Source organism: Primulina tabacum, chromosome 14, assembly GCF_025594145.1.
Source record: "Primulina tabacum isolate GXHZ01 chromosome 14, ASM2559414v2, whole genome shotgun sequence".
Classification (NCBI taxonomy): Eukaryota; Viridiplantae; Streptophyta; class Magnoliopsida; order Lamiales; family Gesneriaceae; genus Primulina; species Primulina tabacum.
Genome location: NC_134563.1, coordinates 34438791 through 34462870, shown reverse-complemented (window position 1 = coordinate 34462870; position 24080 = coordinate 34438791). Strand labels below are relative to the sequence as shown.

General features: G+C 33.0%; 2 protein-coding genes across 5 annotated transcripts; both read left to right on the top strand.

Annotated features, from left to right (window-relative positions):
- The first annotated feature begins 1205 nt into the window (after positions 1–1205).
- On the top strand, positions 1206–13626 carry LOC142524222 (uncharacterized). The gene is given in 22 exon segments (XM_075628096.1): positions 1206–1436; positions 1543–1586; positions 1686–1749; positions 1856–1970; positions 2049–2116; positions 2231–2328; positions 2931–3102; positions 3820–4042; positions 4336–4462; positions 6137–6243; positions 6370–6465; positions 6894–7019; positions 7186–7319; positions 8235–8315; positions 9361–9436; positions 9557–9627; positions 10283–10322; positions 10939–11219; positions 12508–12606; positions 12608–12686; positions 12766–12974; positions 13301–13626. Coding segments are annotated over 22 exon segments (2664 nt in total). The 5' UTR covers positions 1206–1379; the 3' UTR covers positions 13598–13626.
- An 815-nt stretch (positions 13627–14441) lies between these two features.
- LOC142524323 (dihydrolipoyllysine-residue acetyltransferase component 1 of pyruvate dehydrogenase complex, mitochondrial-like) lies at positions 14442–23216 on the top strand. 4 transcript variants are annotated; one of them, XM_075628260.1, is made up of 23 exons: positions 14442–14639; positions 15769–15816; positions 16395–16446; positions 16523–16556; positions 17385–17434; positions 17533–17577; positions 17739–17812; positions 18146–18215; positions 18562–18750; positions 18828–18872; positions 18997–19070; positions 19148–19217; positions 19349–19729; positions 20048–20108; positions 20195–20239; positions 20323–20406; positions 21025–21101; positions 21177–21239; positions 21719–21789; positions 21886–21946; positions 22184–22244; positions 22334–22414; positions 22878–23216. In XM_075628260.1, the coding sequence occupies exons 1-23, from the start codon at positions 14539–14541 to the stop codon at positions 22934–22936; spliced, it is 1896 nt and encodes a 631-aa protein (XP_075484375.1). In that variant the 5' UTR covers positions 14442–14538; the 3' UTR covers positions 22937–23216. The 4 variants fall into 4 exon arrangements, with proteins under 4 accessions (XP_075484375.1, XP_075484377.1, XP_075484376.1 ...); XM_075628262.1 differs by lacking the exon at positions 14442–14639 and adding an exon at positions 14657–15106; XM_075628261.1 differs by lacking the exon at positions 14442–14639 and adding an exon at positions 15144–15547.
- Positions 23217–24080: the final 864 nt, after the last annotated feature.

Genomic DNA, 24080 nt, shown 5'->3' with positions numbered 1-24080 from the left:
CATTTGATCTGCTAAACTTACGGTTTTTGGTCATGATACAATAATTTTTGAATTTTAGTTATTTTGGTCAATCTACCAAGCGAAATGTTCAATTTATTTGGTTTTTTTTATTATCTTAAGTTACTTTCGAATAAATTGATTTTATTTAAATCAAGAAATTCACACAATTTTGGCTAATTTAGCTTCAGTCAAAGTCTAATAAACCTATTCCAATAAAAAATAATATTTGGATGCTAGATGGATCAAAGTAGCAAAATTAGAGGTTATTTAGTGGACTTAAATAAAAAAAAATGGTGAAGTTTCTAGAAAAAAAGTTATTTTTCCTTTTTTTTTTTAATCAAGTGAAATTGGACATTGTTTTGGGATGAAAATTTGGGGTTCATATCCATTTCTTTTGAAGGAAAAATTTGTAAAATTAGTTCAACATTAGTGGAAGCAGGTGATTTTCACTTTTCTGTGTCAAAATTTGAACAAAACAATCTAATACTATAATTTTTTTTTCTTGGAAAAATTAAGCAGTGAGCATTTTCAAAGAAAAAGAGTAAATACATATTTTTTATATTTTGAAAAGATATTATTCAATAAAAAATATATAGTATTCACCTAACGTATTAATATCATATTAAATTTAATAATTAAACATTTTTTACTAACCAGTCATACATGCGTGAGTTTAATAATTAAACGTTGTACATTTTAACATAACAATTATAATCTCATTATTTTATTTTATATTTATCACTTCCTGAAATGGTTCAATTTCGCTATATTGGGATCAAGAAAATGCCCACCAAATGATTACATTAAAGTTGTGTTTTGATCGATGAATTTTAAATCTATTATTTAAAATATATTCGAATATGTTTTTGTAGTTTTAGATAAAGAAGATCATAAAATTCAAATCCAACTTTTACATATTTTATTTGTTTCATTAATTAGGATAAATTTCAAGTTCACTCAATAATTGAGACATTAGAATTTTATATTTCACATAGTGTGACTAATGTGTAAATAAATAAATTATAAATTTAATATTTTATCAATTGTATTATTGTCAACAATAAAAATATAATCTAAATACATAGTTATCAAATTCATTTATCTAAATACAATTTAAACTAATATTAGTATAATAATCTTTATTAAATACAATTGAATAATATTTTAAAAAAGAAAAAAAAAATAAAATATTACTCCTAATCGGATCCAAAAGTACACCTGTCAACCCCCCGTCCCGGTGTGCATTCTGGTACCCGAACCTAAAAGAAGATTCGGACCCCCCCGAAGAAATTTGTTCAGGTCGCCAAAGTCCTCTTGTTCCTGGAAATCCGATATCGAAGAACTCCATTTGTGAGTTGATTTATGCATTTTTTTTGTAAATGTCGTCAACCAGCAATTCAAAACGCATGATGGGGGATGATGATGAAGAAAAGGAGGCATGGCCTATATTTCTTTGTATTCATGTTTAACGTGTTTATGTTTTCATGTATACGCCGTTTGATCAGTTGGTTTTTTCCACTTTCCATACACATTTATTTGCAGTTTGAGCATTTTGATGACTTCACTCTCGCATCTTCATGGGAAAGGTACCGGAATTTAGTTTGGCATTGCTATTTATGCACCTACAATGAACAAGATAGGCCACATTTTTGCACTAGTACTTTCACCAATTGCGTATTTTATAGGTTCATTTCTGAAATAGAAGCTGTGTGTCGACAATGGAAAGCTGATGGTCCAAAGAATCTATTGGTATCCCGAGTTTACTTACATAGCTGGTTTTCATTTAAAGTAACTATATTAGCTGTTATTGTAATCTGAGCTTTTTGTTTCTCTAACAATTGGATGTTGAATGTAGATAAAGGATGCTGTTCAAACCGATATATTGAAGGATTTGTACAAGGTTAAATCTGAGTTCAAGTATGCAAAGAAAAGCTATTGCATGGAGTACTATTTCGACACAAGCAATAATGGTATTGCCTGAGCCCGAACATAAATTATTTGTTGGTTTTTCTAGCTTCCTATCTTAATTGTAATAATATTTGATTCAGGTATAGTCATTGACTGGAATCAACCTTTACATGATTTGCAACTATCGTTTGGGGTGAAGGAGTTTTTGGTCAGTAGTTATCTCTGTTCTTCCCTCTGTTTTCCCTCATTCATTGTCCTCATTAGTATCTGGTTTTGTTCCATTTATTGTTGTATTTTCACCCTTGTAGTCTCCACTATGTAGGTGATTGCTCTGCAAAGTGCAAGTGGTGTGGTTCTCGATGCACCAGAGGCTAGCAAACTTTTGAGTGCAGTTGCCATTGCTTTGTCCAATTGTTCGTGGTTTGGGTGCTAATAACATCATAGCTTTATCCTTTTCGTCTAAAAACTTTTCACTTCTGTATTAAGAAATAATTCATCAATTTTCTATTTTAATTAATATTATAGCCCTAATTGCAACAAACTTCTGTATTAAGAAATAGTTCATCAATTTTCTATTTTAATTAGTATTATAGCCCTAATTGCAACGAATGGCGTCCTGTATTGTGGTGTGAAGACTATAAGCTTGTGATACGAGCTTTTCTAGCAACGTGGATTAATATTTTGCAAAGCATGGATGAGTACGATATAATCACCAGTTAATTTATTGGCATTAAGATCTTGCTATGGTTCCTACAATGTGGCTCAGACCATGCATAAATTGTATCAAAGCACACCCTTCATTGTTAGACAAAGCTTAACCGAATGTGCATTGAACAATAGAATGGCTGATGTCGAGTGTTCAACAGTGGTTGCGGTTTTCTTGGACATCATTGCTTATTTTGTTCTTTTCTGTTCTTTTCTTTTTATGCTATTCTGGTGATGGTTACGCATGAGTACATGTTTTTGTGCTTTTGATTAAGGACAAAAACGGAGTTGATCTCTTTTGCATTTTTTGTCTGCAGCCTGTGGCCAGCATTTGTTCCAGTTCATGATCCTTCACGCAAAGCCTACATTGGTATTCAAAATATGGGAACAATTTTTACCAGAAGATTTGAAGCTGACCGCATTGGTAGCCAAGTTCCAATAAAGCTTATGCATTTGGAAGGATTATATGAGCTATTCATTTCTAAATTTGTGAGTCCTTGCTGTTCTCAATTTCGGAAAAAACCCTCGAGCTTGTTATGTAATAATTTTGAATTTGTTTTCGCGTTTGGTACTAAGTTTTAGCTTCAAAGGTCTTGCATTTATTGGAAATCATGTTACATGGTATGATTATTCATTTGCATGTCATTTTATTTGTTTTTTAAATGCTTTATCCCTCTTTTGATTAATGGGAAACTCTAGACATGGAATTGACCGTCATGTTTCTATGAGTATTTATGTTTAAACGAAGGTCTATCAACATTCTCCCTCTCCCATCATTGCATCGTATAACATACGAAGAGCTTTTCCATGGAAAAACTGAATTGAGAAGCATTATTTCATTAACTGAATTGCTTAGTTACAAAGGCTGCCCTTTATATGCTTACAAACAAGAAGCTAACATATCTTAACTTGCCAGCTGTCACGCGAGACTAATTTAACTACTACCTATTATCATACAAATATTAACTCAATAATTTGAATATTGAGTTAATACATTGATAGCCAGGAAACTTTGTCGAGTATTGTACTTTTGAGCTATCATTCTTGTTATGCTCATTATGTATGACTGACTATGTCAGCATGCCCTATTGCACTCAATACTCATTGGTTTTAGTAGGTTATTTTCTAGATTTTTTAGTTGAATGTGCGATTATATTATCATCGTATACTGATATGATAGTCCATCTTTCCAAACACATGCCGAAGGCCTATACTGCTGTGGACTTGTCAATGCATCATTTTGAAGTCCAATTTAAGATGAAGTTAACCTACAGAACCCCTGTATACGTTGAGGAAGACGAAGTGCAAGAATTTGAAGCCGAGGGCACAAAATCCGGTGAAAGTCTTAAGAGTGACAAACATGGGAAAATCCAATGGGATGATGATTGTCCTTGGAGTCAGTGGTACACATCGGAGGACCCAGTCAAAGGTAGATATGCTGAATAATCTCCATTGAAGTGAAAAAAAATGAGATTTCAAATGAATCCTGGGATTCTTCAGATGCGGCCCTTTTCATTTTCTAGGAAAGACTAAAATTGTAGGATATTTGAAAATATGCTTGAGAAATTTATTTGGAGTGAGCTTATTATTGACTCGGTCTCTTCTCTGAGTAAACTTTTTGAAATTTTTTGTCGTTTTATTTGGTTTGATTAAGTAGCAGACATTATGCCTCAAAACTGCAAACAAAATATTATTTTTATGTGAATGGAGTTTCCTTTTCAGGATTTCAACTGCTTGCAGTATGGTCTGAGATAACAGCAGAAAGTTCTCTGGATATGGCTGAATTGGAAAATGCCTCTCCTTTGGAAGCTGATAAGTGGTTCTTGAATCCAAATCTTTCCCAAAATATGTAAGAGTAGTGTTTTCGTATATGTGATGTTAATGTTTATTCTTTGTATGCGTGAGAATATATAACATGCTTTTGATCAACGTGTGCTCGTGTCAAGTTTTGGCTACCTTATTGGAGTCCTTGTCAATTAGGAAAGTGACGAATTTTCAATGCTAACCAAGAAGAGTAAAATATGGGACTTACATTCATATGTCATATTACAAGTTCGTATGACAAGTTACTTCAGAAGGTTAGCCACTCATGGAGATATCTATTTAACAACACCTTCAATCTTTTTCATCATTTGATTGGTCTACACCTGAGGGTATCAAGTGGGAAATTTATTCCGGTGCTTTTAACCTAAAATTTTCCTCTGAGAAACCTCTGATGCTAAATCATGGTCAGCATCATCTCCAAACGTCAGTTCACACACCTTCAAATTTGAATGTTCTTATTGATTCGTCATTTCCTTTTGATATTGTTCTCAAATATTTTTGAAAATGAAATGCATCTGCCAAACTTTTTAAGTACTGACTACTGGTAAACGAAGATTGAAGTTTGTTTGGTTCAGGGGTACCGTGAAATGCTTGTCAAAACACATTATTATCTGATACTCTGACTATTTACGTATGCATGTTCATCTTATTTCCAAATATAGCATGCATAGGTGTATCTTTAGGTTACATGTGCTATCCTCAGCATCAACTTGTACAATGATGTCTTCAAAGTGTTTTCTTAGTACTTAATAATAACATATCGACGTGGCCCTTAACATTTTGTTCAAGATGGGCTACAAGGTAATCTAGTGGTGGTTGCCGTTCCGGTCCTTATTGGACTCAACCCAATCCTTCATCATTTTTACCTGATCTAATCATAGCAAGCACAACCACCAAAGTTTGTCTATAACTTTTGCTGAGCAGGTTAGTATTGTTTTGTTATGTTCAAGCCTAGTGCTTGTCTTGACTCCATAAGTTGAGGATCGGCACATCTTACTTGCAGTAATTCATATGTATTACACGAAATTTTGATGAACAACACGGCTTGTGACTGACGAGTTCAACATTACCTACCAATTTCTGTACATATTAAGTTATATCTCTCTTTACATCTGCTGATCCATGTAGTATTTTTGGGTAGGGACATAGATCTAATGTCTTAATCCATGATTATGCTACTCAGTATTTGATGAGGTTGGACAAGTACAGTTATATAACAACGTGGCCATGCACTTTTAAGTCATGATGGAGGCTACTTTGGTGATTCAGCTTAGCTAAAACCCCAATAATGCCAGGATATCCACTCTGCTTCCATACTTATCAGCTACTTTCTTACTCTACTCCGGGTTCCCAATCTTCACTCCTCTTTTTGCTGTGCGCTATTCAGAAAAATCCCTTCTCCCCCATCCCCCGTCCAACATTTGTCTTCCCCGATTATGGTATTTTATTTTCTGCTAAAAAATGAATGAGTCAGATAGTGTCTATTTTATTTTAAAATTTAAACAATTCTGTGATAATTTTTTTATTGTAAAGATTTAACTGATTTCTTGGGTAGATTGTTAATTTTCATTCTTTGATTGGTTGATCTTATTTCAAAGGAGATTGTTTTATTTTATCATTGATTATGGATATCTAATTATTGTGAGTTTAATTTAAACCATTGTTTGAAGTGATTGAGTCATGTGCTCTTGTTTAACAGTGGTGTTTCTGGTGGAAACACCATTGGATTTGCATCACAGCTGCACCTTCTGGTTAGGGCATTGAAAATGTCACTGGATGCTCAATTTTTGGTAGATTTTGTGTCAGGTTTGAAGATCTTTATGTACATGATATTTATGTGTCAGATGTGAAGAATAATTTATTTTAACCATAAGTTTTTCCTTATATACTCGTTTGGGTTATTTTTACCATTAGTTCTTTCTATTAATTCAGCGGCTGAAAACTCAGGTTCTGAAACTTTGAAGTCATCAGAAGCTGTGCCTCCCCCAACAGTTCTTGATCGTGTGCTAAAAAATTTATTTCATGAAGGTACAAAGTTTTGTCCATTTTTTGGTCGCCTATGAACTTCTCACTATGCTTGTGATGTCATGGTCGTTCTTGCTTTCCAAACCACCCTTGATCTATTGGTTTTTCTTCTTTATATTTCTTCTTTATAAGTCAAAATCCCTGTTCTGATTCTGTATAATTCCCTTATTTATTGTTTACATTCCAACTTAAGTGCTATTCTTTGGCATGCATGAAAGAAGGGAAAGATGGAAGAAAGAGGTTGCAGCTTTAGCTCAATTTGTATCGAATTAACTGTAGAGTTATATTCACTTAACTGTTGCTTCAGATAGTACAGGTCATTACTGAACATTATAAACTACAAAGAGGCAATGTGACTGGTGTTAATGTGTTGCGGTTGCACTTGGTTTTAAGTTGATGCTTACTGACATAAATTTTCCTCTCAGTTGCAGGAGCTCAATTAGATTTTTCTTTGGGGGAGCATAGAAATTTGCTAGCTGTTAAAGGCGCTGCTCTTGAATCGTTATTTGCACAGTTCTGTTTACACGTCCTTTGGTTTGGAAATTGTAGTAAACATGGTATTTCTCTTGAGATCTGTTTTAGCAAGATAATCTCTTAAGGAGCTTATCAAGCAACTGTTGGCACCTGCCTTAAAAAATTGTGCATATGTAGATTTTCCTCTTCTGGTTTAACTGTCTTTTTACACTATTCTCACTATCGTGATTTTGCTAATCATTTGATTAGCAATAGCTGTACTCTGGATAGAGTTTGTAAGGGAGGTTCGTTGGTGTTGGGAAGAATCACAGCCACTTCCAAGAATGCCAGTCAATGGCACAATCGACTTATCTACCTGCTTGATTAATCAGAAATTGCACATGGTTGGTTTTTGTTACACAAATTATATACTTCCTGATGTCGTAGCACCTCTGCTAAATTTGTAGAAACTCGTCCTTTCTCTTTCTATCTGTGTGTCACCATTCTTTTTCCTGCACCTTTGATCATTATCTTGTTTCTTCACTGAATTTCTATTGCCAAACAATCGTACTTTTATTGGAGTGGGTGATGAGACAGTTTTATATACTGTGGCTATTGATCCACTTTTCTTCATAATCATGGCATTATACCTTCTCTTATTAAATTCAGAACCGAAACATTAGTTGGGGAAGTTGAGATAATATGAAGCTGTGGAGTGACCACCAGATTCCGGCTGTTTTCCTCTTATAAACTTGATAAAGTGCATAAATTGATGAAATCTCTACTGATTTAAGTAAGAAGTTTCTAGTGTCTTTGACTCTTGATTAACATCTCGTTGTCAAAGATGACAATATGTATTCGAGGATTTTTTCTTTTTACCTTGTTATGTTATGAAATGAAAGTTCACGAAAGTGTTAAAATAGAAAATGTCTCGTGAGATTAACTAAACATGTCGCAGTGAGAAGAAGCATTAGTTCAAACGGCATTGTAGGACTGGTTATGTTATTTAATCTAATAGTACATAATTACAAACTTCGGTTTAGCCAATGCACCTGAATAACCGGTGAAAAAATTACTAATTTTTCAAAAACATCACATGTTGAGGATCTTCTGAAATTTTTCCACGTATGATTTGTTTATGGTCACACAATATTATGAACATCGATTGATTCTAATGTGATGAAGAGTGCCATCTCTCTGTCTCTCTCTTTGAAGAAGAATATCTAAAACAATTATAGCTTTTTTTTACCGTTATTCTTTTTTAACCAAATTACTCCTGGATGAAAATAACAGATAGTTCTTATATGTTAATTTTTCAGCTTGCAATATGCATCAATGAGAAACGTCGACAAGATAGAGGGAATGATGTTGCTGGAAGTGGTGATTCTGATACTGTTCATGTACGGGTAGACTTTTATTTTGTCCCTTTTGGTGGTTGTATCCCGTTATTTTTAACCTCTGTCATTGAGTGCATGTTTGACTGCAGGAAGATATTTTAGTTCCTAGGGATTTTCTTCTTCTCACGATGTTGATGAAGGTGTTGAAAGGAAAAAAGACAGGTGAAAAGCAAGTGACAACTCTGTTTTTATATCATCTCGACCTAGACTCTGTGGGCTTGCCAAAAATATTTGGTTGGCGTTGCTGTCCTTTTCCGTCAACTTCTGACAAGAAACTGATGACATATAGATTACTTCTTACTGATCTATGGCTTTTTTATACCATCCTTTATAACTTATCATAGAAATTCCTGTTATATGAAATTTATGGTTTGGTTGGGGGAATTAAAAGTAAACTTATTGATCCAAGAGTCTCATTCATTATTTGGAAGGTTTGATTCATTTTCAAACAAATATAAAAAGCATTGCAATTAGTTTAAACCACCAGTATTTTTTAAGGTGACCACTCTTTTCAAAAAAAGGGAGCCACAACTAAAATTTATTGAATGGCATTTTCCCAGATCATTTTAGGCGGTGCATGTGCATGATATGCATGATGGTAAAGATAGAAACATAGTCTGCGATATGAGTTGTAATTAGGATAAACTTTTCTAACGTGTCCTTTTATCTATTTACTTATAGGCCATTTTTGGCAATACACATTGGACACACTGAGATAGTTATTCTAATAACCTGCGCTTGCTTTTCTTAACTATAGTAGTATAATTAATATTTTGAAACAGTGATTTGCTGAGAGTGATTTCTGGGAGAGATGGATTTAATTTTATTCCATTTCTTGCTACAAATTCAATAGGTTGTTCGTGTGCTTTCACAATTAAACGATGTCATACCCTTGCAATATTTGGTCTATCTATAAATTATCTTAACATTGTTTATCGTAAAATATGTGAACCTCATATTGTGTGCTTGCCAGAGGGCGCACGTGCTTGTAATTCTAGGTATGGGTATGTTTCTGAATCTGTTTAAATATGCCTTCTTAATGTGTCAGAAAGCATTCAAGTGGAGTTCCCGTGCCTATGATGCTTTTGAAATCATGCAAGAGTATGCATGGTCCAATAACACAGGTTGATTGCTAAATCGGTCGGCTGTTTAAAGCTTTTTCCTGTCTTTCCCATACACTATTGGAACCTGCTCAAATAACACTGAAGGAAATAACATGCATTCCCCTTCTAACGATTATGTAGGATCCACTCGTATGACTGAAGATATGTATGAAGAACGACAACTTGCTGCTCAAGCCTTGGGTGATTCATTTGTAAGTTAAGACCATTAGTGGATACTGTTTTTTACTCTTAAATTTAGTTTTTCATGTCAAGTGAGAATTTTCTGCCTCATTTTTTAATTAGAAAATATAGGTTTTTCCAATTGAATTTCAACTGGGAATTTGATGCTCTGTTGTACTTTTACTCCAGTCTTGATTCACAAATATTAAGGGCTGTCAAACTTCTTTCATCAAGTATTTTGCACATCATTCACATAATATTAGCTAAGGATATATGGTAGCATGTGCATGTTTTCAATGTTAATAATAGTAAATTTGACTGGATCCGGTTAGAGAAGCCCCTTCTGAGACCTTTTTTTTGTGACTGATTATTTGGAGTCAGAAGATTATTTTTTAAAGCTTTCCTTTCGTTGGATTCAATATATGTATGTTGTCGAGATTATGAGGTATTGGATCTGATTTTATATCGATTTGGCTAGATTATTTTCATACCCAAGATATTTTCATGCATATGTCAGGATGATTGTTTTACTAAAAATTAATCAGGAATAACAAGATTGTTTGCCACTTGTATTGGATGTTGGCCGTAGCAAATCACATACTGTATTGTATCATGTTCTCTTCACTATTTTCTTGTTCAAAATTTGACAGTTAGCGGATAATTATCTTCTGCCTTCGTTTTTTGCAGAATTTCTCTGCTCAACTTGAGAAAGATATCCTATCATCAGGTAATGACATTTCTTTTATCATGCCTATACTTTCGTTAATCACTTGCAGTAACTTTTTTACCATTGTAGAGGAGAATATCCCTTCTGCAGAACTAATATTTAGTATTTTGTAGTAGAACAGGGGAAATTAAATATCAGCATCTGACAATTGTTGGTTTTTTTTTTTTTTTTGAGATTGCAGATTTTTTTCCTTGAGATTGGAAAAAAATTTTTGAACAAAGATATTTTGAAGAACTTTGTTGCCATTCGGCGATGAATGAAAATTTTGAGGATTATTTGGAGATCTCAGTGTTGAAATTATTTCTTTGTTGTAATAGTTAGGCTCATCTATGTTAATGCTTCCCAAAAACGTAACTTGCTTGACACGAAATCAACAGTGTGGTAGGCCAGCATGTGGTCGATGTGCTGTTTCTTTCTTCACTATAGTTAGTCTTCTTTCAAATATTTTGATTTGATGTTTATCGGTTATTTTTTCCTTCCCCTCTTTCAATGAATGGGACCCAGGATATTAGTTTTATGCGAGCTATGTATAATTCTGAATGGTTCTTATAATCAGCTTATGTTGACCTGTTATATTTTCTTAATCTTCGTGAGGATCGCTTATTCTTGACTGCAGATATGTCTGCATTCAAGGCTGCTAATCCAGATGCCGTCTTTGAAGATTTCATTCGGTGGCATTCACCAAAAGATTGGGAAAATGATGTTAATATTGAACACAATCAAGTGTCTCCAAGTAATGCAAATCGAGGGTCAACAGTCAAGTGGTCTCCTTGTGGAAGACTATCAGAGAGAATGTCAGATCATGGGAACTCGTGGAGAAAGATCTGGAATGAAGCTCAGCCTTTACATGCTTCCAAACAAAAGCCACTGCTAGATCCAAATAGAGAAGGAGAAAAGGTATTGCGGATTTTCGGGTGATAGTTTGGTTATTCTTTTCTCATAGATATGCTCCATTATTTCACAGTTCAGTGGTTTATATTTGTTTACTAGGAATGTATACGTGCGATGCACGTAGATAACTAATAATTAACTAATAATGAAATATATAATAATGAGATTTAGATAATGTTTAAAATCGAATAGCATATTGCTTATGAGTATTTATCAATCTAAATATATATAAAACACAAAAAATGAAAATATATTATGACAATAAATCATATATATTCACTTATTCATATGACACTTTCAGTCCGCGTGATTATAACATAATGACAGCTCTCTCAAATGAGAAAATATATTTTTCATCCCAATATAATTTACAATGAAAAAATAATAAAAAAAACATAATAGTGAATTTTATCAAAAACAAAATCACGATGTACTTAAATAAAATAAACATAAACAAAATTTTGTCAAATAAAATTCTCTTAATTAACTAAATTATCATAATAATATTAAAATAAAACCACTAAACATTTATTAAATTAAATATCAATTGTGATTTTGCTAAATAAAATAGATATATAAATAAGATAACATACAAAATTTTGTGAGATGGCTCATGAGTCATTTTGTGAGACGAATCTCCTATTTGATTCAATAATGAAAAAGTATTATTTTTTATGACAAAATATTAATTATTATTGTAAATACGGGTAGAGTTGACCCATTTAATGGAAAACACACTATGAACATTGATCCTAAATTTGCAAACGCGTGTAGACACAATAATGTAGACACATTATGATTTAAATTTTCCATGCATATAATATTTCAAACAGTGTTAATAAAAAGAATAATCACAAAAATACCCGCAAACATTAAAAAATATATATAAGAAAAAATTAGTGTCACAAAAACAAAATGACATATTTAAATAAAAAAATATGATGATTCTTAGTTCATATTTAAAAATCAACTTGTTATAAAAATGATGTATTTATATGTAAAATAAAAGAAAAGATAAGATAAAAACATTAAATATTCATTAGCAATCATGAAAAAATCAACTCATTTTAGCAACCAATTTTAAAAACCATTGGTAAATTGTGAATTCAATATTCATTAATATCCAAAGTCATTTAAGATGTACAATGAATTACCAAAAGAACCCATGAAAAACATTGATTTAATTTACTAACTTAAATGAATAAGGGTATAGTAGAAAATTCACAATTAGAAGTCATATATTTATATGTAGGTCAGATTTCTTATTTTCAGTCACTGTATTATCTTGTGCTAGGTTCTTCATTATTTGGAGACTCTGAAACCGCACCAACTGCTGCCACAAATAATCTGTACTGCCTTAAGAGCAGCAGCTGACACTCTTAATCAGACTTCAGTTTGTTGACTTAAAGCACATGACCACAAAAATCGGACAGTTGTACATTACCATGGGATCGATGCTAAAACATCTTCAAAGTAATGTTGTCAACATCTTAAAAATTTATTTTGCTGAGAAAGTGGTCTTCTGAATTTACTAATACTCTTTCTATCACAGCGCATGATATAATTGGTGATGATGGCATAGAAGACCTCACACGATTGTGTACGACCTTTGAACACATTGAGAAGTTAATTTTACTTGCAGCATCTCTTCACCACAAATTCTTGCAATCCCCACACCTTGCACAAGCAATTTTCAACGATTACTACAATTACTATCTCCCTAAAACGGGAACTGGCTCTGCACAAGGTGATACTCAGAAGGTAATAAACTTTTTCTGTGCTACTTTTTGCAACTGTTCGCCAATCAATGGGATAATGCCTTGCTCGACGTCCCAAATAATTTTTGGGTAATCTCACTCTCGTGAAGTCATAGTTAATCAAATCTCTGTGGAGTTTTTTTTTTTGTATTTAGGCCTAACCCGATGGGAAATTAATCTCTTTTTTAAACGCCATAGAGTACAAGGGTGCACGATATTCGAATCTGTTTCCCTGATTTATCTGTCGAACCCCATTTGATCTACAATAATACCTCCTCGTATAATACATATTTTTTCGTGCTATTATCTGTATTGTTCTCCCCATGTTAGGATTCTGACAAGAAGCAACAAATAAGCTCACGCGACAGACATGTGGTTGCCAACATGTTCCCTCCACCAACTGAAAACCAGTCGTGGAGGAAAGTTTTGAGCATGGGAAATCTCCTCAATGGCCACGAACCAATCTTGAGGGAGATAATTTTCTTGAAACGCGATCGAGTCGGGGGAAGCTACTACGCTGCAGGTACGCCTAAGGTTTATCAACAAGACGTCGAAACATACAGAATGTATGTATGTGCAACCTCAAATGATCTTGGTGTAGCTCTTGCTGTTGCCTCTTGTGACTAAAATATCTGTACATTATAATTATTTTTATACCTAGAGTATATATATATATATTAATTAATAATTTTACTATCTTTATACCTAGAGTATGATATTTATTTATTATAATATAATTTTTAAATAAATATACATTTATTTTTATAATCTTGAAAAAATAAAATAACCTTTAAAAATGAAATATTTATTTATTTGAATTTAATAACAATAATTGGATTTAAAAACAATTTCATTTAAAGAGTAAAATTGGTGTTCTAGTTAGATCATGTATCGATTAAGTCATTTATAATAATTAATGTATCGATTTTTTGCAATTTATCAATAATTCATAACAATTAAATTATTTATAACAATTCATATGTCAAAAAATGAATTTTAGTGTGACAAAGGAATAATGGAGGATTCGTATTTCAAATTCACCTTTCCAAACCTTTCAAAGAGCCAACCATGTACAGAAAATAAATGGCCAAAGCGCCACGTGCCATGTACATATCTAACGCTTTTATTTTCACATTTTATTTATTAATTTTTAAATCTTGAAATAGAATAATAAATTTTTGAAAAATATTTTCCAAGTATAATTGAATGATCTAATTTCAATACAAGAAGACATTATATATTGATATGTTGTTGATTCTGTGAGTATATTAATGAGATGTCATTTATCTATTTGACTTACAATTTGGATATAATTCATCACATTCAATAAATGAGTGATATATTGATGTGTATGAACGTCAGTATAATAAATGAATATATCAAAATTATATATATATATATATAAAATTAATTAATTTGATTTGTTTATTAGAAAAGTATAATATAAAAAGGAATATATAAAAATAAAAAGGAAAGAGAAGTAGTTCCGTAGGTGCAATTAGAACCTGCAACTGCGAGCCGAAGAAATGAAAAGGAATTGAAGAAACGCGAAGCACGTCTGATGATCAATGGCATTATCCAGGCTTAGAAATCCGGCGATCTTCCGAGCTCCTTCTCTCTTCAGGGCACGTTTTATCTCTTTTTCCTCCGCTCATCCATCGCTCAATCGGTAACTTCTTCGTCTCTGTATATTTGGATCTATTTAGTGCGTTTGTGTCAACGGTCTTGTGAAGTTTGATCTGATTTAGCTCTTTGATTCGATGGTTAATATTCAAATTCTGGTGGCTGGATGAATGGTAAAAAAATATCGAGAGAAATGCTGGTCTACATTGAGAAGTATGAAACAGGGAGGCCTAGTGGTCGACTATGGCAGTCTCTAGCTAAAGAAAAAAAAAAGATAAAATTTTGTGTTGTTTGCCCCAAAATGCTAGTTTCACCTTATACACGTTGAATAGCCCAACGACCACACTCCTGGTTCAGTACCTTCTTGCTTGGTTCTTGGAATTGAGATTTTTCCAGGGGATAGGAAGGGTCGAGGAAAGATTGAGATTTTTCACAAATCCAATTTGGGTCATGGGACCTCAGGCTCTGTCTTTGTCCTCCATTCTGACTAGTTGCTCTACGATATTGGGATCGCTAAACATCAAGTTCATTCCACAAGTTTCTCTCCTTTTTATAGTTCCTTGTTCTGAGAAAATGCTGCTGTGAGGTATCCTATTACACTAATTTTGTGGACTTTGCAATATAAATTCACTTTTATGTAATTACTCGCAAACACGAAAATGCTTGTGATTTGGCGTGGTTGCTGTTGTAATGACATTTGAATCGCTATGTTTGAATCTTTGAAAATTTTCTATTGCTTCTCCCTTTTATTCTTTTTGTTGGGGCCTGAATTTCCTTTGATACCATTTTACCTGATAAAAGCTAAATAACGAACTCCAAAATTCATTGAAGAATGTGGAGTATTAGGAAGTTATTTTGGATGACAAGTAGTATACTCGCTAAAACTTGGCATTTCTCGAGCTCTCGACACTGACCAGGGGTTCCTGCTTCCCTGACCATGATTTGTTATGCATGGTTAGTTACACTCTTTAGACCATCTAGTTCTATGTAGATTAATAATTTTTTATATGTAAAAGGAAAATCCTTCACTTTGTCATTTCTCTTTTCACTTAAAGTTGCGTAATGTGATTTCCAATGCCTGCTTTGTATTTGTCTCTTGATTTTATTTTCAATGGATAAATTATCAATTTGATCTTTTTAAATATTTTCTCAATATAAAACTACTGATGATGCAGATGTAGGGGGTTAAATCAAGGTATTGATGCTGAGACCACTTGCTTGAGGTTTGCATATACAGACCTCATATTTATCATTTTGGTCTCAATTGTTTATCAATGCTATAACCCAAGCTATAACGTGGATTTTATTTGTTGATTTTTTTCCTTTTTTAAATAGGATAATCTAATAACTCGAGTACAATTTTGACGTTAAGGAAGTTGATATGAGTTTGTGATTAAATGATTATCTGGTGTGATAATCTTAGACATCTAAATGGTTATCACTTGGTTAGGTCACTCTTTACATATGCTATCTTGGCATATCTTTAGCTAGTCAGCTCTATGTTCTCAACTCAATCCAACATGACGTCTGAGGTCTACCCTCAGAGAGGCTTACCAGCATCATAAGATAAGGTGATGAAAAGTCCTGTATTAAAATAATTGGGGTTGCTAACTATCCCCCTTTAGCCCTAAACTTCCTTCCATTACCCTCCATCTACCTTAAATAGTGACATCGATTGAGGAATACACTATGGTCAAACAGTTTTTTTAGTGTTGATCAAATAAATTGAACAATGACATATATATATACATATATATATGTATACGCGTTGTTCCTATTCACTCATGATGAAATTCCACAGGACATCTTTTTCAGTGGGCAAAAGGGTTCATTATATGCCTTCTGGCCTTAAGGTTATTTATAAAACTAGTACTTATGATACATGTTTCACCTGCATGTTCTTTTTCTAACAACTTGAGGATTTTACAGCTACAACTTGGTGTCAGATATTATTCATCATCAGGTACTTTTCGATTCAGCATCGAACCTTGCCATATATATTTCTCTTTGAGAATTTTTTAGTGAGAAATGGATTATTTGCATTTTGATAAGCTCATTTTTGTGATAGATAGTGTTCTACTTTTCTTTTTCTATTAACTCGTAATTTTATGTCAAATATATACTGTCCATATTTAGTATTTGTTCTACAGATATTTAAACTTATTACTTAGAGTCTTTTTGATAACTGGAACACTTGGGATTGGCACCAAACTTGATATTTGAGCTTGAAAAGGGAAAGATGTCTGAACTTCCTTTTCTACTCATGTTTGTTTTTGTACGTGTCTCCAAGTGTCTTTTTTTTTAGTTTCTTGGCTGTGAGCATGCAGACTTGCTTTATATTAAAATATCTTTTTGGACAGTATATCTGTGGTGGAAGTATAGTTGGTAAGTCTTTCCCCTTGATTGTTGAGATACTAGAGTTTCAACTCTGTGCTGAAAGGTACAAATAATATTACAGCTTGTGAATCTTGGCATCTCATCACATGCTTAAGATGGTCAACTTAGGAATGGTGGGACTTCCTCTAACAGCTGCTCCCTTAAGATGTGAAAATGAAAAAAAATGGAGATTAGGTAGCATCATGGTGAGAGGTGCAGAAAAGTTATTTGAAGCTCATCAACGTCATTTAAGGACGTATAATCTACATTCAGTTAGTTGAACAGTACCTTGGGAGCCATCAACCTGTAAAACATGTAGAAGAAAGATGTTGGACTTGCTTGCTGGAGTTTTATTACTACTCGATGTGAATTTTTTTCTCAAGCAGTTCGGTAAGATTTTTTTTAATTATTGCAGAGGTTCCTGATCATATTGTGCTTCAGATGCCAGCTTTGTCGCCTACAATGGTGAATTAATCCTGAGGCAGCTAAAATTTAGTTTTGACTTTTCATATGAAAATTTGTTGGCATGTTTAGATCTCACATGCATGTCCACATTTTTTCAGAGCCAAGGTAACATCGCAAAGTGGAGGAAGAAAGAGGGAGATAAGGCCAGTTTCATTAAGAAACTCTATTAGTAGGGACAGTTTGTTAATCTGGACTTATAATAATACACACATATAATAAGAATGTTTTGATAGAATGAAGGCTTTACTGTGGATGGTATTCAAATAAATATAATTGACATTAACTTTTTTATATGATCCTTCAGATAGAAGTGGGTGATGTGATTTGTGAAATAGAAACAGACAAAGCTACCCTGGAGTTTGAAAGTCTTGAAGAAGGGTAAATAATATGATTCACTTTATTTTTTCTCTTATGATAGGATGTTAGTCATGACGAAATGTTTTTGATATTAGATTAATTAATCTCAAGTATCTTATCTTGAAAATTCTCTTGGTCTAGCAACACATGTCAGGATTTAAGGATGACTAAGCATTATATATTTCTATTTTGCTGTCATAATGACTACACTGTGATACTTTTCTCATGCAAACTAAGCTGTCAATTCTATTTTTGTTAGTATTCTTATTATGGAAGTCATATAGGATAGAACGTTTAACTGGTTGGTGGATATCATGGTTCTCATGTGGTCCCATGTTGGAAAATGACTTTCAGGTTTTTGGCTAAGATCCTGGTTCCTGAGGGCGCAAAGGATGTTCCGGTGGGTCAACCTATAGCAATTACTGTAAGTAATTTTTACCTATTCCGTGCATAACAGAATCAAAGCTTTTCATTGTCCTGTTTTTTTCATGGTAATTTTTTGTTGAAGACTATAGTATATGATTGCTGAGCTTAGCTCATCTGAAGAAGTTTACCATTGTGATCCTTTCTCTCCAATCCATGCCAGCAAAGTCCACCTCTTTTTGTTTGTCAATATTTTGGTGATGAAGGTTCTTAGTGGTTTATTTGTCTTCCCAAACTTTTTCTTAAGATATAACTACACTCATATTCCCTGTTTTTGTTGATCATTTTGATTTCTTATCAATGTTGTTGGCATCATCTAGTGTGATGAGTTTGAGTTGGATGACTAGGTTGAGGATCCAGATGCTATGGGGAATATTCCCGCAACTGTTAATGGGTCAGAAGTTCAAGATAAAACATCTAGTGAACAAAATTTGACTCCTGGAGACAACACACAACAATCGAGCTCTGCTGACATCAGCCCTTCTGGACTTCCTCCTCACATTGTGCTTGAAATGCCAGCATTGTCACCAACCATGGTAGGAAGTTAAATGTCTATATATTGTATTGCTTTGCTATTTTCATCATTGCTGAAGATATTTTGGTTGCTTTACAGAACCAGGGAAATATTGCAAAATGGAGGAAAAAAGAAGGTGATAAGGTCAGTTTTTGAATTTTTATGGCAGTCTATTAATTTCTCTGTGGCAAACTGTTCTACAATTTATAATGTTTACATGCATGATGCATCTGTTTTTCGGTTGCTCTTATACTTTTGCTCATTACAGATCGAGGTTGGCGATGTTATTTGTGAAATAGAAACAGACAAAGCAACCCTTGAATTTGAAAGTCTTGAAGAAGGGTAATGAAAATATTGACTTTACTATGATCAAGTTGATGAATGATTTCAGTTTCAGTTGACTATAGTTGGATATGCAGGTTCCTGGCCAAAATATTGGTTGCAGAAGGGTCAAAAGATGTTGCTGTGGGCCAGCCTATTGCAGTAACTGTAAGTTCTACTTTAGTGAACTTGGACCAATCTCTCCTTTTTCCCTAAACATATGCCGTGTAATATTTTTTTTATTATGGCGTTAGTGAATAATCACAATTCTCATAAGAATTGCTTACTTGTCTTTCAAGGTTGAGGATCCAAATGATATTGAAGCTGTAAAGACATCTGTCAAAGATGAAAAGCCTGTTCAAAAAAGCACTTCAAAGGACATCACAATGGAGAAAACAAGTTTTAATCGGATTAGTCCTGCTGCAAAGATACTAATTGCAGAGCACGGACTGGATACATCTTTAATAGCAGCATCTGGTCCTCGTGGTACTTTGTTGAAGGGCGACGTTTTGGCTGCGATGAAATCTGGCAAAGGATCTACCAAAATCTCTGAATCTCAGAAGAGTTCTCCATCACCTACAACTCAACCTCAAACTTCTTCCTCCACATCAGTAGGATTAAAATCCATTGTACAGCAGACAGATGCTTATAAAGATCTTCCGAATAGTCAAATTCGCAAGGTACGTGTACGGTTTATTTACTTTGAGACCATGTGGCCCTTGGTTTGTATTTTTTAGTTTTTCTGTGCAGGATCTAGTAAATGCGATAAACATCAAAGTTTGTGGTGCACATCAAGTCATAAACTTTAATATTATAAATAAATGAAAAAAATTCACGTGATAACATCTTTGTAACTTCATTTGAAAGCTTTTGTTTAGAGGAGTTTTCAAAACACTCATTATTTTCACTCTTTGCATACGTAAATATACTGTTACTACTTTTTTTGTAACACTCTTTTGCTGATAGCACAAAAACATGTTCTCTTCGCTTATATGCAGGTGATAGCTACACGTTTATTGGAATCTAAACAATCCACGCCCCATTTATATTTATCAACAGGTTTCAAACTTCCAAGAAAGATATATGTGCATTCAACTTTAATTATTGCAATACCATTGTGATGCTTACCTTGATTGTTGCTTTAGATGTTATTCTGGATCCTCTTCTCTCCTTCAGAAAGGAGCTTAAAGGTAGAGACTTCTATCTCTTTTTGTTCTTTGCCTCGTGAAAGACACCATTAAAGTTGAGTTATCTAATTTACATTGTGTTGCAGCAAAATATGATGTTAAAGTCTCAGTGAATGATATTGTCATCAAAGCGGTTGCAGTTGCATTGAAAAATGTACCAGAAGCAAATGGTATGGGTTTTCTTGTTGACAAACTGGTTCAAGTTTTAATCGGTTGTGTTGAAGACCGTAACGAAACATTGCTTCTAGCCTCAAGTCGGAATCATCTCCCACTCATCTGTTGGCTGACTGTGAAAACTTCTTCCATACCCTTACCTCATTGGACTAGAGTAGATACACAAAAATAGAGTGCCTGATGGTTACATAATTTTAAATTGTAAGCTCATATGGCAGTAATGATTGGACAAAGTAAATACATGTTGCACTCTCTTTTTAAATTTCCGCATCTTTCGTCATAGGTTAATGTATACAATTGTTCTCTTGATCCTTGTCATTATTGACACAAGCCCTCTAGAAGTTATTATTATTATTTTTTTTTAAAAAAAGAAGCTAATGATGTAATAATGTTAAATTTGGATCAGATATCAATTATGAATCATTTGTTTGAGTAATTCTGTTGATATAATTATACAAGTTTGAGTGATTAAGGATATGGATGTAAATAAACTTTACCTATTTTGTTCTTGGCGTGCAAGGATAAAAATCCATCTTTGAAAATTGAGTGCGTTCTTCTATTTCTACTTTAGTTCACTTATCAGATTATCTGCTCAATATTTAATAAATATGCAGCTTACTGGGATGCTGGGAAAGGTGAAATTATTTTACGTGACTCAGTTGATATTTCCATTGCAGTAGCAACAGAGAAGGTAATCCGTGCAACATCATTCTCTTTTTTCTCTATTATGGAAACCATGGTCTCATTATCTTTTCACGAATTCCAGGGCTTGATGACTCCGATCCTTATAAATGCTGATCAAAAGTCTATATCATCCATTTCCTCAGAGGTATGTTGAAATAATTTTGAAGTTGTTTCAATTTCATATGCCAGTGAAAGGATGACTTGCTGCAATTGGTCTAGATGGCATCATTGTGCTCTTTGAAGGATAAGATTACATTGAATCAGGCGGATACTATCAATTTGTGTTGTTTGTGATGCTGTACTTCAAGTTCAGTTGTTTGATATCGTTCAGTTACTCTATCAGATTCAAGTCAATTCTCTAAGCATTTTACTTTGTGTTAAACTGATTGGTCATTTCTAATAAATGTTTACCCTAAGATTTAGGTAATAATTTTTCAACTGCATGCTCTTCCTTATGCATCATTACTTGTTTTTTTAACTTCCATGGACTTTCACATTATTTAAAATATTCCCAAATTCTATATCTTTAGGTATTAAGTGTCTCGTCATTCCATGAGATATTTACGTTTGTGATTTTATTTTTGTTCTATGCTAAAAAATTTCTGTTTCTAATTGTGTCTAAAGGTCAAAGAACTTGCTGAAAAAGCAAGAACGGGAAAGCTTAAGCCCAATGAGTTTCAAGGTGGCACATTCAGGTGGCTTCACCTTATCCTTGTTCGAATATCCTTTTTTTTTGGTTGAATACTCCATTTTTTGTTTCTTTATTGATGTTTTTTCCCTTCTTCATGCAGCATCTCAAATTTGGGGATGTTTCCTGTAGATCACTTTTGTGCAATCATAAATCCTCCACAGGTTCTCTCTCTCTCTCTCTCTCTCTCAAACACACACACACACACACCCCCACCTGCACACATGCATGTCGCGACAATCACAAAGAGAAACCTGCCTGAACTATGAGCCCAAAAAGAATGATGTCGTTCAGATTGTAAATTTGGGACTAAAAGTTTATATTTCTCTCCCGGTAGCTCTTGGAATTATCAAATAGATTGTGTAAGCGGTGGTGTAAATTGACTAATTTCCTTCTTGAAGGCTGGCATTCTTGCTGTTGGTAGGGGCAATCAAGTTGTTGAACCAGTTATTGGAGATGATGGTAATCTGTTTGTGTGTAATGTCCAACATGTGCTATTTTAACTTAACCATTACTGGCTGACTTTGAACTTTGATTTTCTTCGCTTTCAGGAACTGAGAAGCCTGCTGTTGTGACAAAAATGAATCTAACATTGTCTGCTGATCATCGTGTTTTTGATGGAAAAGTCGGAGGTACTTGATATAGAGCGGATAAAACTTTATTTTATTATGCGATGCCTCCCTATTTTATTATGCGATGCCTCCCCCAACTTCGTTAAACCTCTTTCCCAACCATACATGTTAAAACACGATAAAAGTTGGCACCCGGTAAATTATGAATATTTTGGTGCATTTAAGCAGCTAGTGCCTTCAGCTCTCCAAGAGAATGCCTAAACACACTAAACCAATCACATGTAATCATTCCTCGAGGAACATTTGAACGAAGGCCTTTTACTTCTAGTTCTGTGCTTTTCTGGAATCATTTTCATTTACATCAGTGGCCTGAGAGAATGGTGACTCGGGGAATTTATTCTTCTAGAATACCGACCAAAAATTGCAACTCCAATGCAATTGTCATTTATAATTCTATTCCGATGTCGGTTTCTATGGGTTCTGGATTCCAATTGGCTTTATTGCAAGTAATCTGTTTTTACAGGCACCTTCATGACGGCACTACGATCAAATTTCAGCGATATTAGAAAACTTCTTTTGTGATGGCGTCAACGTTATCTTCACACAACACAACATTCTGAACAAAGTTCAAGATCATTTCTTAGTGCCTGATAGTGTTATTCTTCTTGTGCCATTTTTCTTTACCAGAAATTTGATTTTGATTCAGAAGGTCCCATTTTTTGGAGACTTGCACTGGAATAATAAAGTGAAATTTTGGTCCCGAGTTTGTTTTGTTCAACAAAGCCCAAAGACCAAAACTCAATGTATCTGCTGTCAAGAAATAATGATCACAGAGTATCTTTCAGAAATAACATTTCTCTCTTTTATTGCAAAGATCGTGGATAAATATATATTTCTAGATATAACAATTCCTTTCTTTAATATTAAACGTATGCATAGATATTATACTAAAAAATCAAATATAACTAAAGATTATATGGAATGCTTAATAAAAATCTTTTTTCTTTACCAATAATGCAAGTAAATATATACTAATTGAATTTTCTTAAATTTAGCAAGCTGTAAAAATGTTATTATTAAAGGGTATATTACTAGAAAATATCGAAGTTTTAAACATTGAGCATCAAATCTATATTCTCAATATATATAAAAACATAGTTTTTGTCAAAAAGTTCTTGCAAAAATAAAATGTTGTAAAAGAAAATACTTATCAATATTAATGGATTCATTTACCTTTAACTAATATTTGAAAACAAATATAAAAAATATATATTTAAATATGATTTTTAATTTTTTAAATTCAAATTTCAACTTGATGTTACTTGAAAATATAAATTACATTTAAGTGTTTGTATTAGTTATATCATTTTATTAATTTTGGTTATAATTTTGTATTATTTTTATATATTTAATTCTCACAACTCTCTATAATATTAAATAAAATACAAATATTTTTATATAATATTACGTATTTTAATTTTTTGAACGAGCGTCGTTAATTTTTTATATATTTTATTGTCTTACTATTATTATGTATTTTAATTAAAACTTTAATATAAATATTTTTTAAATATGCTAAAAAAATATTTCAAGTTTTTAATCAAATATATTCATTTTATAAGTGATATAATTTTTTATGTTTTTAAAAATATTTAGTAATTGTTTAAAATTATGATAAATAAAAACATATATGATTTTTTTAAATATATTTTTTTATTTTTGTTAT